This window comes from Stenella coeruleoalba, assembly GCF_951394435.1.
Source record: "Stenella coeruleoalba genome assembly, chromosome: 2".
NCBI classification, from domain to species: domain Eukaryota; kingdom Metazoa; phylum Chordata; class Mammalia; order Artiodactyla; family Delphinidae; genus Stenella; species Stenella coeruleoalba.
In genome coordinates, this window is record NC_137147.1 from 47,400,408 (window position 1) to 47,417,757 (window position 17,350).

Genomic DNA, 17,350 nt, shown 5'->3' on the forward strand with positions numbered 1-17,350 from the left:
GTATATCGGCTAGTGGATAAGACACAGGCTCCAAGAACTGCCAGAGCTTCCAGCCTGGTGTGTTAGAGAGACAAGTGAATTGAATGCTAAGGAAATATTTCTGTAATGCTTTTTAAAACTTTTTGCAGGGGTCACATTTTACTCAGAGAATTCCCAACCGATACCTTGTTCGATGTGGATGCCATCGTTGCTCATGTTCTCTTGTAAGTACAGGGGATACCCATTTACTTACTCACTTGTTATTTATCTGTTGATTTCATTTTAGACAACCACAGTCCATTACAATATTTTAGGGTCTTAGCATTATACTTGTAAGCATCAGTTTCACACATATTGCTGGTCTGTCTTCCCACACAGAGGATCTAAAATGTCTTGAATGGCAGAGGATACAGAAACATGGAGATATTCTGTATAAAAGTAGGAGGTGGCACAGCACGGCCACCTGGCTCATACAATCGCTCTTGCCTTTGATTCTGTCTGTGGAGTGAGGATGTTACCAGGACAGAAGCTCATCTTTGCTATTCTCACTAGGGTTTTTGAAGTATCTAGCCTCCTTTTCACCCCAGCCTGATTTTTTTTTTTTTTTTTTTCCGGAGTCTGTAGCTCCGTTCCTGCTCAGTACGTGCAGAAACATTTCAGGTGTTCCCAGCACGCGCTGAATGTTTATTGAGAGAGAGTGAATCTAATTTAACTTGCCTGGCATGGAATCTTTAGGCCTGGGATTCAGCCCTACCTGGGTCCACTCCTGCAGTCTCTCCTCAAATGAAGTAATAGTATCTTTGGTAACAGAGCTAGAAGCTATGACTTTTTCAGGACACGAGTTTACAGGGACTTTTCCAAATTAACGTTTGCTGAGACCTTTGCTGACCTTGACTATCTCTGTTTTCTGTGTGGCTCCCATCTTCCCCTTCTTCTTCTACCTGATTCTCGCAAAAATGGTGTGAAAGTTAAGTTACAGGAAACTCTAAACTTGATAGGTGACAAGTTGTGGTTATCACATGTTCCAGTACTAATAATATATTAATAACAGTCTTTAGAAATCCTGGCCAACCATGGACCCTGAGGCCTGTGGACTGAGCAGCCAGTTGTAAGGCATGAAAGATGGCCTTTTGAAGAAGGAATTCCAAAGACCTGTTGGGCTGCCTTGGAAGCCCTTTCCTGGGATAGAGAAGGGGTGGCTATCTTGAGAGTGAGGGTCATGAAAAGCTTAGCAAAAAGTCCAAGTCATAGATATATTTGTTCTCAGGAAGCTTACTCGTTTATGCTTTTTACAGTGGATACCCAATGAATGTCTTTGACCCAGAAACAAGGGTGAAGAATCAGAGAAAGAAGATTCTTTAAGGGATGAGGGAGGGGAGACTAAGGTTGTCTTTGACAAGTCTGACAGCAAATCCTGGAGCGGCAGGTCCATGCTGGGCAGCCTGATGACAAGGTGGTTTCGAAACAACTGGGCCTTAGATGTGGAGAGGACGCTGTTACCTGAACTGGGTATCCTGTGGGGCTTGTGTCATTCAATCCTGCCATGGTGTCCTATTCCTTGTGCTGTACTAATGCTGATTTATAGAACACTAATTCCACAAATAGAGTATTCCCCACGTTCCTGCTATGTGCCAGACACTTGTAAGGCACTGGAGATGCAAGACAGCGTAAGATGTGGCTCTGTTCTCTAAGAATTTAATGTTTTGTTGCAGAGACAGATATGTAAACAGAAAATATGTAGGAAGTGAAATAGTAGAAGTACGTCTGCATATGTCCACAGGGTAGTGAATAGTTCCTTGTGTCTAGAATGAGGGTGGATGTTTGTTAAGAAGCCTTCCTGAAGGAGGTGGCACCTGGGATGAGTCTTAAAGGATAAGCGGGGGTTTGCCCGGTGAAGAAATGGAAGGTGGAAGAAGCAGGGGAAACTGTGAGCCCAGGCAGGGAGGTTAGGACAGTTTGGAGAGGGTAGTTTTTACTGGAGTCTGAAATGTGAAGCAGGAGGTGAGAGCAGAGAAGTTGGCATGGGGTCAGAGGAAGGGATCTTTGTTTACCACGTGAAGAAGTTTAGGCTTTGGGGTAGCCCCTGAAGGGTGAGGAGGCCAGCTCTGGGCCAGAATCCTTGTGTGATCTTTCAGACCCAACCACGGGCAATTACAAGCTTTGCCCAGCAGGCCTCATAGGGGAAAGGTGCTCTCCCACACCAGACTGGTGCACAGCCAGAGCATTGCAGTTTTCTAGAGAAAATTGAGGTCCAGGACTCAGACCCCTCCCCTTCCCAATCCCTCGGACCCCTCCCTCTCCCATCCTTCTGACCAGACTGGCCTTTAGTCCCAGGTGTCTCCATTTGGGGCCTCATTATCAGGGACGTGGCCTGAGGCACCTTCCAGGTGCTTTGCCAAGACCTCCTTATCACAGGTCTTTGGCTAAACACTTTCTCTGCTTTAACTCTGTACTTTTCTTCTCCTCGCCCTTCACCTGCTCAGTCCCCCCACCATTCCACGGGTCCATAAAGAGGCAGGAGCCTTCTTGGAATGAGATGATTCCCACGCCCACTGGCCCCGGCCTGGAGCTGTTCAGTGGCGGGGGATGGGAACGGAACATCGTGGAGGCTGTGCCTCTCCTTTTGCCTCTTGCTTGCACTGTCGCAGTAAGTGAATAAAGGCTTGGTTGTTACTTTTAGTTTGGCTCTCTGTCCTAAGTGACCACTTCAACACCTGATTGCTCAACTGCAGGGTTGTAGGCAGATAAGTGATGTGATCAGAGTAGCACTTGAGGGCTCTTTCTGGTGGGTGAGAGACAAATCTGTGGGGTCCAAGCACATGTAGACACCATTGTGTGGCTATTGTGCAATCTAGGGAAGTAAAGATAGCAAAGAGGGGGTTTTCTTTTTAATTCTTAGGAGGTAAAATGAACCGGGCTTGGTAACGATTAATTTGATTAATCCCTGATCTCTTCTTTTCCTTCCTTCCCATCTCACTCTACCCCACATCTGATCTGATCACCATCTGAAGTAGGCAAGGATGAAGAGCAAATTTACAGGAGAAAATGAGTCTACTTTAACAAGTTGGATGCCCATCTTACCTGAGTCTTGAGTAGGCAGCTGTAGGAATTTGCACCCCTGGGGAGTGTTGTCAACATGTAGGTCATCTAGGGAGCATCCTAGGATAACACCAACATATAAAGGAAGAAGAAACTGAGCAGGAAAACACAAATGTCAAGGAGGTAGAATTCCAGAGAGGCAATGCCCTCATTTTTGTTTCAAATGTAAGAAAACTGACTTGTGGAATACAGTATTTTACAAAAATTTTCAGTAATGATATTTAGAATCTTGAAGAACTGTGCTAAATAGTATGCCATATCATAGCTGTACCTTGCAAATTGCCACGAGGAAAAAAATGCCTCTCAAGCCGTCACCCTACTTCTTTGTGCTAAAAACATCAGTTTGAAATACCCAGTTCCTGGCAAGCAGTTCCTCCCTTGTACTCTTTTCAGTTGTATACTATTCCTAGAAATGGAACTGAACTGTTGCTTGATATCTTTTGCCCACTTTTCTATCATTTTTTTTTAAAGGGTGATTTTGTCCTAGAGCTGGTTATTTCTTTTATTTATTTATGGCTATGTTGGGTCTTCGTTGCTGTGTGCAGGCTTTCTCTAGTTGTGGGGAGCGGGGGCTTCTCACTGCGGTGGCTTCTCTTGTTGCAGAGCACGGACTCTAGGCACGTGGGCTTCAGTAGTTGTGGCACTTGGGCTTCAGTAGTTGTGGCTCACAGGCTCTAGAGCACAGGCTCAGTAGTTGTGGCGCACGGGCTTAGTTGCTCCGCAGCACGTGGGATCTTCCTGGACCAAGGCTCAAACCCATGTCCCCTGCATTGGCAGGCGGATTCTTAACCACTGAGCCACGAGGGAAGTCCTCTATCATGTTTTGAACTTTTATTCTTATTAATTTCTAGGTGCTCTCTTTATATAAAGGAGACACAAATTGTACATTTTCCTGTTTGTCATTTATCTTTTGAATTTCCCTTTTTTGTTCTTTTAAATATCATCAGATCAAATTTATCTTTTTTCTTTTGACTTCTGGATTTTAAGTTGTACCAAGGTCTCCCTTATGCTCTTGTTACAAAGGACTTCACTTAAAGAAATTAAGACTGTTTTATAGAGCAGTTTTAGGATTACAGAAAATTGAACAGATAGTCCAGAGAATTCCTCCTTTCTCCTCTGTACTGTTTCCTCTGTTAACATTTTGCATTGGTGTGGTACATTTGTTACAATTGATGAATCAATACTGACACATTATTATTAACCGAAGTGCATAGTTTATGTTAGGGTTCACTCTGTGATGTACAGTTCTATGAGTTTTGACAAATGTATGATGACATGTATCCACCATTATAGTAGCAAACAGAATCGTTTCACTGCCCTGAAAATACCCTGTGCTCCACCTATTCATCCTTCCCTTCCACTCCCCAACCACTGATCTTTTCACTGTCTCTATAGTTTTGCCTTTTTTGAGTGTCATATAGTTGGAATTGTAACCCAGAAAAAGAGCTCGTGTGTCAGTTTCACAGAAAGCCAAACTCTGACAGCAGGTGTTTGCAGCAAAGTAAGGGCAGCAAAGTAAGGGTTTACTGCAGGGCGCCAAGCAAGGGAGTGGGTGACTCAGATCCACTCCAGCTTGGTCTTTGAGTTAGGGGGTTTTTAAAGGGAAAGAACAAAGGAGCTGGGATTAATCATTGTCTAGTGACATTTCTGTGACATTTCCTAATTGTAGTTTCAGGAGTCAGGATACCTATGGTTTATTAGCATCTGGTCTGGTGGTCCATGACCCTAGGGGGGGTCTGTTAGCTCATCCTGCCCTGGAGAAGCAACTTGTGTCTGTACATTAACAATAAGTTATGAACCACAGCAATTTTAGTACATTAATGCACTAAATGTTGTCGACAATAGCAGTTTTAGTCATCTGACTCTGGTTGATTACTGTTCAGTTAGCACAGGGTTGAAGTCAGAGGGGACAAGAAAGGGAATAAAGTTTTGGAGAGAGAGCTTAATCATCACCTTGGCAGGGGGACTTGGTTTTAGTGGGGGCTCGTTTTCAGAATCATATAGCATGTAGCCTTTTCAGATTGGCTGCTGCTTCTAATTAGCAATATGCTTTTAAGGTTCCTCCATGTCTTTTCATGGTTTGATAGCTCATTTCTTTTTATTGCTGAATAATATTCCATTGTATGGATGTATCACTGTTTTTCTATTCACCTGTTGAAGGACATCTTGGTTGCTTCCAAGTTTTGACAATCATGATTAAAGTTACTATAAAGTTCATGCGTAGGTTTTTTTGTATTGATGTAGTTTTTCAACTCATATGGGCAAATACTTAGGGGTGTGATTTCTGGATCATATGGTAAGACTATGTTTAGCTTTGTAAGAAACTGCTAAACTGTCTTCCAAAGTGGCTGTATCATTTTGCATTACCACCTACATTGAATGAGTTCCTGTTGCTCTACATTCTTGCCAACATATGTTATTGTTAATTTTTTTTTTTAACTGTAGCTATTCTAATAGGTGTGTAGTGGTATCTCATTGTTTTAATTTACAGCTTCCTAAGGACAAAGGATATTGAGCATCTTTTAGTATGCTTATTTGCTGTTTGTATATTTTCTTTGGTGGGGTATCCGTCAGATCTTTTGCCCATATTTTAAATGTTTTTTTTTTTTTCTCATTGTTGAGTTTAAGAGTTCTTCTATATATTTTGGATACAAGTCCTTTATCAGCTATATGTTTTGCAAATATTTTCTCCCAGTCTGTGGCTTGTTTCTTCATTCTCTTAATGGTGTCTTTTGCAGAGCAGAAGTTTTTAATAATAATAAAATCCAACTTTACAATTTTTTTTCTTTCATGGATCATGCTTTTGGTGTTGTGTCTAAAAATTCATTGCCAAATCCAAGGTCACCAAGATTTTCTTCTATGTTTTACATTTAGGTCTATGATCCATTTTGAGTTAATTTTTATGAAAGGTGTAAAGTCAGTGTCTCGATTCACTTATTTGCATGTGAATGTCCAGTTGTTTCAGCCCCTTTTTTGAAAAGAGGAGCCTTTCTCCATTAAACTGCTTTTGCTCTTTTGTCAAAGATCAGACTCTATTTATGTAGGTGTATTTCTTCTCAATGTTTTAACTGTTCAATTTAACATTTAAATCTTTGCTTTGTATGGAATTTAACTAGGTAAATAGTATGAGCAGTATATTAGTCAGGTGGCTAAATAATTGTCCCAACACAACTGAAATTAATCTCAGTTTTCAAGGTGTGATTTTTTTATACTAAACGCTCATATATATTGGGGTCTACTTTGGACTTTCTGTTTCATTAATCTATTTTTTTTTTACTAGTACTGTTGCTTTAATTACTGAGGCTTTATAATGTATTGTAATATCTGAAAGGTCCAGGCCCCTTCATGTTTCTGTTTCTAGAATTGCATTTTTGTTCTGTTTACATGTGACATTCAAAATTAGCTTGTCTGGTTTCTTCCTCTCCCTGACTAAATCCTGCTGTCATTAAATTTATAAGTTATTTTAGGGACACTTGACATCTTTAGAATGAATCTTCCCATCCCAGAACTAGATGTCTTTCCATTTATTCAAGTTTTCTTTTGTGTTCTCTAGTAGTGTTTTAATGTTTTCTTCATATATGCTTGGACACTGAAATTTATTACTGGGTATTTTATATCTTTTGTTTCTATTGTAAATGGGATTTTCCTTCCATTATCTTCTAATACATACACACTGATAAATTTTTATGTGATCAGTGATCCACAGTTACACTTGAACTTTGCTTCTTTGTAAACAGAAAAGATCAAGGTTTTAGACAATTTCTTAGTCTCAGAATATAGAAAAATTGCAATTGGGGAAGAATTAAGTTAGTAAAATCTAAGACTAGAATAACAAGTGTAAACTTAGGGTAACCCTATACTAAATATTTATGGAATTGTATATTTTTGAACCATCATGGCCAATTAAGTAGTGTATTTTTGGAGGACATTTAAAATATTCCTAAAACATCATTGATTAAAAATATTCTGAGTAAATGGTCTACTAACATTTTTAACACATTGATTTTTCAGGATATATTAATGAAATAAACCAAGTGTTTAGAGCATAGCATTGTTCTGTGTGTGTAAGAAAGGGAGTGTTAAGTCTAAAACTCTGAAGGGTCTTCGATGTTACCCTCCTTGCATAATACTTGCGGAAACACCAAGCCTCTGAATCAGAAATCAGACACAGCGGTAACAGCAATCACAGTAACATGGTAGTACTGGATTTGCCGTACCCAGTTCTCCACAGAGCTACAAGGTGAGAGCCATACGCTTAAATCTGTACTTACAGCAAGGTTTGGAGAAGGAGAACTTAAATTATGAATCTCTGAGTTTACATAGGAGCTGGCAAATCTGCTTTTTCCTTCTGAAGATAGAGTGCTTATCTTTTTCTCTGGAATTTAAACAAATTGCTTGGGGCAGGAGAAAAAGTTCTCTACCCCTAAATATAAGCATTTAGCTCCAGGGAAGATAAGGAAGGTTTTATTACCTTTGAATGGGACCAGGTGGCTCCAGAGAAAAGGAAACAAGATTAGAACATGAAGAGATGTTTTCCATCTTTGTGTACTGCCAATTTTCATCTTCAGGAGACATGGACTGTATAGGAACACTGAGAAATCTAGGAGGGATAGTTTTCTAACGGAGACATATATAAATATTTATTTATGGCATATATGTATTTGGTATAAATATTTCAAAGCTTCACAAGAACGTGATTATTGGTTTACGGGAAGGGAATGCGGAAGCTGGGATGGGGGGAAGGAGTTGGAGGTGGACTTTTCACTCTTTAACTTTTTGTATACTTCTTGTGTTAGGAGTCCTACAAAAGAGTTAAAATTTGCAAAATAAATAAAATTTAAAATAAAGGTAAGATTACAGATTTATAGTCTACAAATTCTCAGCTCTGTTTTCTAAAATATACATAGTCAAAACCGATGGGGCTTCCCTGGTGGCGCAGTGGTTGAGAGTCCGCCTGCCGATGCAGGGGACACGGGTTCGTGCCCCGGTCCGGGAGGATCCCACGTGCCGCGGAACGGCTGGGCCCGTGAGCCATGGCCACTGAGCCTGCGCGTCCGGAGCCTGTGCTCCGCAACGGGAGAGGCCACAGCAGTGAGAGGCCCGCGTACCGCAAAAAAAACAAAAAGAAAACCCAACAAAAAACCGATGGAATTGTGTGGTTTGGTAACTGTGAGGAAAATTTCACTTCCCAGCTTCTAGATTGGGTTACGAAGGGTAATATTTAGAAAAAGAAAGTAAAGTAACAATCTTTATTTGTTGATTGAGAATACCATATGTAACCAGTCTGAGGCAAGTCAGATGGAGGTGTAGAAGATTGAGGCACTATAATCTCAAATGTGCTTTGGAATGATATACGAAGAAGTCAGGGTTTATGGAGGATTTATCCGTTGTGTGATCATAGCAGTTTATCTTTTCTGATTGCTGGTTTTCCTCATCTCTTAAATGTTAAAAATTGCACTGTCATTAGATTTTTTTGAAGATCAAATAACGTAATACATCTGAAAATATGCTTTGTGTTTTACCGAGCGCTCTACAAATGTTAGTCGCTTTTTTCTATATAAATGCAGGAAATCTCATTTTGCAATTAAGAAAAAAAGCAATCCAAATTCAAATATCTACCTGCCGTTCTGTTGCACACACAGTACTAATAGAAGTGAGTTCATGCAAGTCCGTGCTGTGACAGTTGCTGGGAATGTTTGCCATGAGGCAGCAGTTGCAAAGAAAGGCCGTTTCCCCCCTAGTCATTGTTGACTCATGGAAATCATCAAATGATATTGATACAAAAAGGAAAGACTGTGCAGTACTGTAAGAAACAATGAAATCTCAATAACTCTTTATTAAGGTGTGCTAATTGATATTCTGTGATATTATTTTGCCAAGTGGAAGATTTCTTTCCTTTTAAGTTAATGTACTACTGACGATAATATGAACTACAAATATTATGGTAATTATTTTCAACTATCATAATTTCTGCTAGTAGTTTATTTTTAACACATTATTGCAGAGCCTGGGTTTTGAGCTTGGATAGAACTTCTGGGGAAGGCTCCTCTTGGAGGTGTCTTCCTTTAAAACTCCTGAGCTGTGCTCAAGCTGGTCCCTTCCTAATAGGTTTTGAGCTATTGCTCCTTCCTTTATCTCTATCAGATTTGTTCCTACACAATATTATCAGGTGGGTTCCTGTTTGATAGTAACATACTGGGAAATTGTAATAAAAAATTACTTGCCTTGGATTTGAATTCCTCACAGCTCTATGTTAATTGGTAGTAATGGTTATATCCCCAGACTGTGCCTTCTTACACAAAGTCCTTCTACCAGTGCATAACATCGTGTGTGACATGTATTAGGTGTTGAAAAATATTGGATTGATGGATGAATGAATTGGGAAGCTTCACTTTTTGGTTGTTAAAAATTGGAGGAGCAGAAATCTTCTTATGTTATAAGCCCATAAGATTGTTTCTGGTGTTAAGAATTTTATAAGTGGTAAGCTAGTAGGAAAATATACAGCGTATGACAAAAAGACTTAGACTGATGTTTTTGAACTTTGTTATTACTTGTACTCTCAATTCAAATTTCAGAGATGGCTTCTGTTTGTTTTTTTAACAGTATTAATTTAGAAGATGCCTAATGAAACATTTTGGGATATTTCATTTTATACATGGATCTACCTAGAATACTATACAGTCATCCCTCAGTATCCAAGGGGGATTGGTTTCAGCACCTCCCACCCCTGCGCCTTCCTCACCCTCCGTGGATACCAGAATCCCCAGATGCTCAATCCCTCATATAAAATGGTGTAGTATTAGCATATAACCTATGCACATCCTCCCGTATACTTATTTTTCATTTTTTTTTGCGGTACGCGGGCCTCTCACTGTTGTAGCCGCTCCCGTTGCGGAGCACAGGCTCTGGACGCGCAGGCTCAGTGGCCATGGCTCACGGGCCCAGCCGCTCCGTGGCATGTGGGATCTTCCTGGACCGGGGCACGAACCCGTGTCCCCTGCATCAGCAGGCAGACTCCCAACCACTGCGCCACCAGGGAAGCCCACTGTATACTTATTTTTAACATCTTTACTGGAGTGTAATTGCTTTACAGTCGTGTGTTAGTTTCTGCTTTATAACAAAGTGAATCATATATACATATATCCCCATATCTCCTCCCTCTTGTGTCTCCCTTCCACCCTCCCTATCCCACCCCTCTAGGTGGTCACAAAGCACTGAGCTGATCTCCCTGTGCTATGCACCTGCTCCCCACTAGCTATCTGTTTTACATTTGGTAGTGTATATATGTACATGCCACTTTCTGACTTCATCCCAGCTTACCCTTCCCCCTCCCCGTGTCCTCAAGTCCATTCTCTATGTCTGCGTCTTTATTCCTCTCCTGCCCCTAGGTTCTTCAGAACCTTTTTAAATTTTTTTTAGATTCCATATATATGTGTTAGCATATGGTATTTGTTTTTCTCTTTCTGACTTACTTCACTCTGTATGACAGACTCTAGGTCCATCCACCTCACTACAAATAACTCAATTTCGTTTCTTTTTATGATTGAGTAATATTCCATTGTATATATGTGCCACATCTTCTTTATCCATTCATCTGTCAGTGGACACTTAGGTTGCTTCCATGGCCTGGCTATTGTAAATAGAGCTGCAATGAACATTGTGGTACATGACTCTTTTTGAATTATGGTTTTCTCAGGGTATATGCCCAGTAGTGGGATTGCTGGGTCGTATGGTAGTTCTATTTGTAGTTTTTTAAGGAATCTCCATACTGTTCTCCATAGTGGCTGTATCAATTTACATTCCCACCAACAGTGCAAGAGGGTTCTCTTTTCTCCACACTCTCTCCAGCATTTATTGTTTTTAGATTTTTTGATGTTGGCCATTCTGACTGGTGTGAGGTGATACCTCATTGTAGTTTTGGTTTGCATTTCTCTAATGATTAGTGATGTTGAGCATTCTTTCATGTGTTTGTTGGCAATCTGTATATCTTCTTTGGAGAAATGTCTATTTAGGTCTTCTGCCCATTTCTGGATTGGGTTGTTTGTTTTTCTGATACTGAGTTGCATGAGCTGCTTGTAAATTTTGGAGATTAATCCTTTATCAGTTGCTTCATTTGCAAATATTTTCTCCCATTCTGAGGGTTGTCTTTTCGTCTTATTTATGGTTTCCTTTTCTGTGCAAAAGCTTTTAAGTTTCATTAGGTCTCATTTGTTTATTTTTGTTTTTACTTCCGTTTCTCTAGGAGGTGGGTCAAAAAGGATCATGCTGTGATTTATGTCATAGAGTGTTCTGCCTATGTTTTCCTCTAAGAGTTTGATAGCATCTGGCCTTACATTTAGGTCTTTAATCCATTTTGAGTTTATTTTTGTGTGTGGTGTTAGGGAATGTTCTAATTTCATTCTTTTACAAGTAGCTGTCCAGTTTTCCCAGCATCACTTATTGAAGAGGCTGTCTTTTCTCCATTGTATATTCTTGCCTCCTTTATCAAAAATAAGGTGACCATATGTGCGTGGGTTTATCTCTGGGCTTTCTATCTTGTTCCGTTGATCTATCTTTCTGATTTTGTGCCAGTACCATATTGTCTTGATTACTGTAGCTTTGTAGTATAGTCTGAAGTCAGGGAGTCTGATTCCTCCAGCTCTGTTTTTCTTTCTCAGGATTGCTTTGGCTATTCGTGGTCTTTTGTGTTTCCATACAAATTGTGAAATTTTTTGTTGTAGTTCTGTGAAAAATGCCATTGGTAGTTTGATAGGGATTGCAGTGAATCTGTAGATTGCTTTGGGTAGTATAGTCATTTTCACAATATTGATTCTTCCAATCCAAGAACATGGTATATCTCTCCATCTATTTGTATCATCTTTAATTTCTTTCATCAGTGTCTTATAGTTTTCTGCATATAGGTCTTTTGTCTCCTTACGTAGGTTTATTCCTAGGTATTTTATTCTTTTTGTTGCAGTGGTAAATGGGAGTGTTTCCTTAATTTCTCTTTCAGATTCTTCATCATTAGTGTATAGGAATGCCAGAGATTTCTGTGTATTAACTTTGTATCCTGCTACTTTACCAAATTCATTGATTAGCTCTAGTAGCTCCCGTATACTTTAAATCATCTCTTGATTACTTATAATACCTAATACAATGTAAATGCTGTGTAAATAGTTGTCAGTATATGAGAAATTCAAGTTTTGTTTTTTAGACTTTTCTGGAATTTTTTTTTCCAAATATTTTCCACCTGCAGTTGGCTGAACCTGCAAATGTGGAACCCATGGATACTGAGGGTCAACTGTAATTAATTTAGGTAAAAGTAATTTGTCTGTCTCTCTCCTTCATCTCTCCCTCTGTCTCCTCCTCCCTTTTTGCTTTTTTTTCCCCCCTAGGAGTTTTAGTAAGGCAAAATAGAAGGTAACTTTTTTTTTATTGGGTTGTTTAGAATTTGAATAATGGCAGAAATATGATATAAAAGTGGTCTTTTTTTCTGAATAAAGGCTGAGCAACCTGCTGCTCTAAAAGCAGGGTCAGGTGGACTCCTGAGTTCTTTTTTTTTTTTTTTTTCTGATACCCATTCAGTTCTTGGCCATATATCTTATCTACCTAATGATTGTGTTAGGAGGGTCTCTGGAAGAGTATGCCAAGGAAAAGGAAGGCCTTTCTGGGGCAGGAAGAGCTCCCAGGTCAGAGCAGCCTCAGGCTGTTTTACCCCATCTATAGAGCAAGAAAATCGCAAGACAGACTTTTCCTTTAACCCATTTCTCCACTTTGGAACTGGAGTGGAGGAGCACAGGCTCATGGAATGGATCCTAGAGATCCCTAGATGTCCCCATATTCTGGAAGTTAACATTAAAAAATATATTAAAGTTAGGAAGCCATTGGGAACAATCATGGAGATCGTGAGATTATGAATGTCATTAGTTTTGGTATTATTACCTCTTGGATAATGACTCTTTAATGAGCTTTGGGCATTAGGCAAGGTAACCTCTTTAAGGCCCATGACCTTATCTGTAAAATGGAGTTAATGATAGTAGTGATCTCACATCGTTGCCATGAAAATTAAGCACAACTGAGTGTATTGTTGGGTGTTCTCAGTTATAAGCCCCAGAATCTGGGTCTGACTGGCTTAAGCAGAAAAGGATTTAGAGCAGATGTAGGAAAGCTCTGGCTCACTAGAAGGGTTGGAGAACTGGACTCAGGTTTATCTGGCTCTGAATTATTTGGCTCATAATCATGACACGGAGCTAGTCTGCGGGGGACTGCTGCATTACTTCTAGGCATTGGATGCCACAACTTGCATTGCTAGCACTACAGCTGTCATTAGCACTATTGTCATTCCTGCCTTCAAAGCTGACTGTTGCTGCTGCTGCTGCTTCTGGAAATAATTCTGCACTGCTCCTGATTCTTTACATCACTAGCTCCCAGTCTGGGATGTCAGATAAGTGATTCTGGGTCATATAGCCTAGCAGCAGGGAGCCTGGAAAAGCAATTTACAGTATTAGTAGCTTGTATGTGGGGACTTGGGCTCTGCCCACCATGAAGACTTAGAAAACTGGGAATTCCCAAAGCAGAAGAGTCAGGCAATCCCAAAACTGATAAACTGCCACTACTTATATAGTACTTAGTACTATGCCTGACATGTGGGAAGTGTCCCCCCAAACATTGGCTTTTATCAATTTATATTTGCTGGTCTTTATTGAGAAAAAAGGTTGGGGATATTTCTACTCCTAGGTTAGATTTTTGAAGCAAATGGATTAGAGCTGCTAGAGAAGTAAAGGTAAATGGATGGATGTCATTCCCAAGCCGAGAATTTACACGGCAGTCCAATTACTTCACTAGATGGTGTCTTCCAGCAGTTTTGAAGTAACTCAAGGGTAATTGTGGTCTTGCTAGCCAAAACGTATAAGTAGCCAGTAGCCCAGATCGCCACTGAGACTCTGTAGCTATTCATTAGTTGCCTCCCTTTTTACCTGGTTTACCATGTATGAGTGGTCAGTAATAACATAGTTTAGAAAGTTACGGGCAAAGTGTCAGAAGACCTGGATTAGAATCTCAGGTCTATCAGTGACTACTGGTATGACCTGGAGCAGGTTACTTAATCCCTGAGGTTCTTTCCTCATACATATCTGTGTGTGTGTGTGGTGTGTGTGTGTGTAATAAAGAATTTTCCAAGAATATCGTTGAGGATTTAAATGAAAACATGTGAAAATATCTAGCAAATAGTGAGTACTGCCCAGTAAATATTTCTTTTAAAAACAAAACAAGAGCCCTGGGACGTATAGAAATTCAAGTTTTACATTTCTTTTAAAAAGTTGAAATCTGTAATATATAGGTAAATATTTAAGCAGTGTAATTTAGGGCAGCCATTTCAGGGTGCTCCCAAAGTGACAATATTTTTATAATAATACTAAGACGTTTGCCTTTTTCACTTTCCTTCTTTTATGAGTGCGGTTTCTAGAGGCTACATTTTGTGTTGTGTGTGTGATGTCACAACAGAGTGAACGAAGAAGCAGATAAGAGAATCCACCTGTCTTCTATTTAGTCCAATATTAAAGAGACTTGCAAACATGTAAAACAAGGCCACTCTTTTCATTAGATTTTTCTTTCCTTTTGGAAATTTAGTTATTTTTAATAAAAAAGTGTTATGTTAATATGCAATGGTGTTTATTTTTATTTTTTAAGGGATTAATAAATATTTTTAATTGCTATTTTAATTTCTATTTTGGCAACTATTGATAAATGTAACCTACATAAACAAAAGCCCTTTGAAGAGCTCAATAATTTTTAAGGGTATAAAGGGATCCTGAGACCAAAAAGTCTGAGAATTGCTATATTAGTGGAAAGAGCTATGTTTTCCGTAAGAGGAAACTATGACTGACTAATTTATTGGAGTGAACTTTTGCTTACCTAAGTATGTGGAGTTGGAACAGCTTTCAAAAATTCTTAAAGTTTAGCTTAACAAAAATACGCACACACATGCACACACACACACACACACAGATATGCATGTGGAGATTAAGTGAAATTAGTTGTTAGTGATAGAGAATTTATATAGAAGTAAAAAATTTTTAAATTCTTTTGGATGAAGAAATATGATGAGTTATTCTGATCTATACATTAAAAAGATGATTTGGGGGACTTTTCTGATGGTCAGTGGTTAAGACTCCATGCTCCCAGTGCAGGGGACCTGAGTTTGATCCCTGGTCAGGGAACTAGATCTCACATGCCACAACGAAGATCCCGTGTGCCGCAACTAAGACCCGGCGCAGCCAAATAAATAAACATAAATAAATAGAGATTATATTAAAAAAAAGATGATTTGGAAGAACTGTGGTCAAGTGGAAAGATCACTAAATTAGGAGTGAGAAGACCTGTTCTATGTTCTGTTTCTGGCTCCTCAGTTCAGTATATGTGTTTTTGAGTAAGTGTTTTGACTTGATCTTCTGTTTCTGCAAATGAAGAATGGCAATAAATAATTCCTGCCCTATGTTTTCTGTCATTCATTCAACAAATACTTATTGAATACTTACAGTGTACCAGGTTCTATTCTGTTATGGGTATAGTGATAAAATATGCAAGGTCCCTGTCACAAGAAGGCAACAGTTTAATGAGAGAGGCAGGGATAAACAAGTAAAAAAATATATGTGAATAATTATAAATTTGATCCTACAAAGGATTAAATAGTGTGAAATTCAAGAGGAAAATGCCACAGACCTACTTATACAGGACCGACAAGGGAGGCTTCTCTTAAGTCAATGATGTTTAAGCTGAGACCAGATATATGAGAAGGGAACAGCTTTCAACAAAGAGAATGGTGTGTGCAAATGCCCTGGGGTGTTGCCTAAAGTAGGGTAGACATGAGGAATAGTAGTACAAAATGATGTTGGAGAAGTAGACAGGGCTTACCATTCAGGGCCCTATAGGCCATGGAAAGATGATTTCAGTATAGATGTGTGAAGGGCTGAAATGTATCCATGGCTGAGAGATTTGTAAGGGATTATTTGTCCAGAATAGGATGCTAGTAAATACAGTTTAAATGTATTGAGGTGGTTGTGACGGAGGATACGCACACTGTTTCTCACAAGTGTCCCTGGTTAATGTTCTTAGTGACAGACTAATGATTTAGAGGGTGATTTTAATTCAGACTTGAAATGCTTAGGTTCTTACTATTGAGAGTTTGTTCAAAAGATTAAATTTCTTTTTTGATTAGGTTCTTTAACCTACTCAAAATATGTATTAAATAACTAAGTACATGTCAGATTTTTCTACCAACTACATCTTTATTTATTTCAGTGCTCTTCTTTTTAATGAAGTAAAATATATTACCACTCTGGGGGACCTTCAGAACACAGAAAATGCTCTGAAAGGAAAAGCAAACATTGCATTCTCATATGTCAGAGCCATTGGAACACCAGGTATTTATCAACTTTTACATTAATCTTCGTCATGCCTCTGTACACGTGTGTTTATGTTGAAGGACTTAACATAGTGTATTTTGACCACAATCTTAATATTTTAAAATAAATTTAAAGTGTCTTTTACTATTATATTTTCTTTCTTCAAACAGGCAGCATAGTATAGTGCTGGAATGAGAACTCTGGAGCCAGACGCCTAGGTTAGACTCCATGTTCCACCAACTACTTACAGTATGACCTTGGACAACTTACTTATTTAGCCTGTTTCCTGGTCACTAAGGTGGTGAAAATAATTGTGCCTACCTCTTAGTGTTATTGTGAGGACCAAGTGAATTTGAATAACTTAAAAAGTTTCCTGGTGCTCTGTGTCAGCTATTACTGTTTTTTATTTCCTTACAGTCCTCGTGGTACCTGATATAGTAGTTTATAGTATTTGATAAATGTTGTTGACTGTCTTGGCTTCCTTCTTTACCTTGGTATTTGCTGTTTATGACATATTTTTCTTGATTTTTAAAAAATCTAATTTTGACAGCATCACCTTGCGCATTCATAGGTAATTTTGTCATAAAGAAGTTTTTAAATGTTTCATGAACACATTATAGTTATGCTTTCAGGATTTTTACTTGTTAATGGTTACAACTTGAACATGTTAATATAAAACGTTGTTAAAGACATTTAAAAAATTATATGTACTCTATGAAATAAAATCATTTATTGGAAATTTCAATTTTTATACACATAAAGCTTGATGGCTACACAGTATGCCATTGAACTTAATGTACTTGTAAAATAATGCTCCAGAATCAGCCTGTTTATTGTTTACTTTTCAAGGCCCCTCAGGTTATTGTATTGTGTCCATGGTTTTTAATTGT

The 17,350-nt window shown here is 38.9% G+C and overlaps 1 protein-coding gene across 4 annotated transcripts in view; it reads left to right on the forward strand.

Moving 5' to 3' along the window:
* TXNDC16 (thioredoxin domain containing 16) overlaps positions 1-17,350 on the forward strand; it is a 111,917-nt gene that overhangs the window by 15,041 nt on the left and 79,526 nt on the right. For all 4 annotated transcript variants that reach the window (XM_079913220.1, XM_079913223.1, XM_079913221.1 and 1 more), the window contains 2 exons: positions 129-203; positions 16,357-16,478. In XM_079913220.1, the coding sequence (XP_079769346.1) occupies positions 129-203; positions 16,357-16,478 (197 nt within the window). The remainder of the gene's footprint in view (positions 1-128; positions 204-16,356; positions 16,479-17,350) is intronic.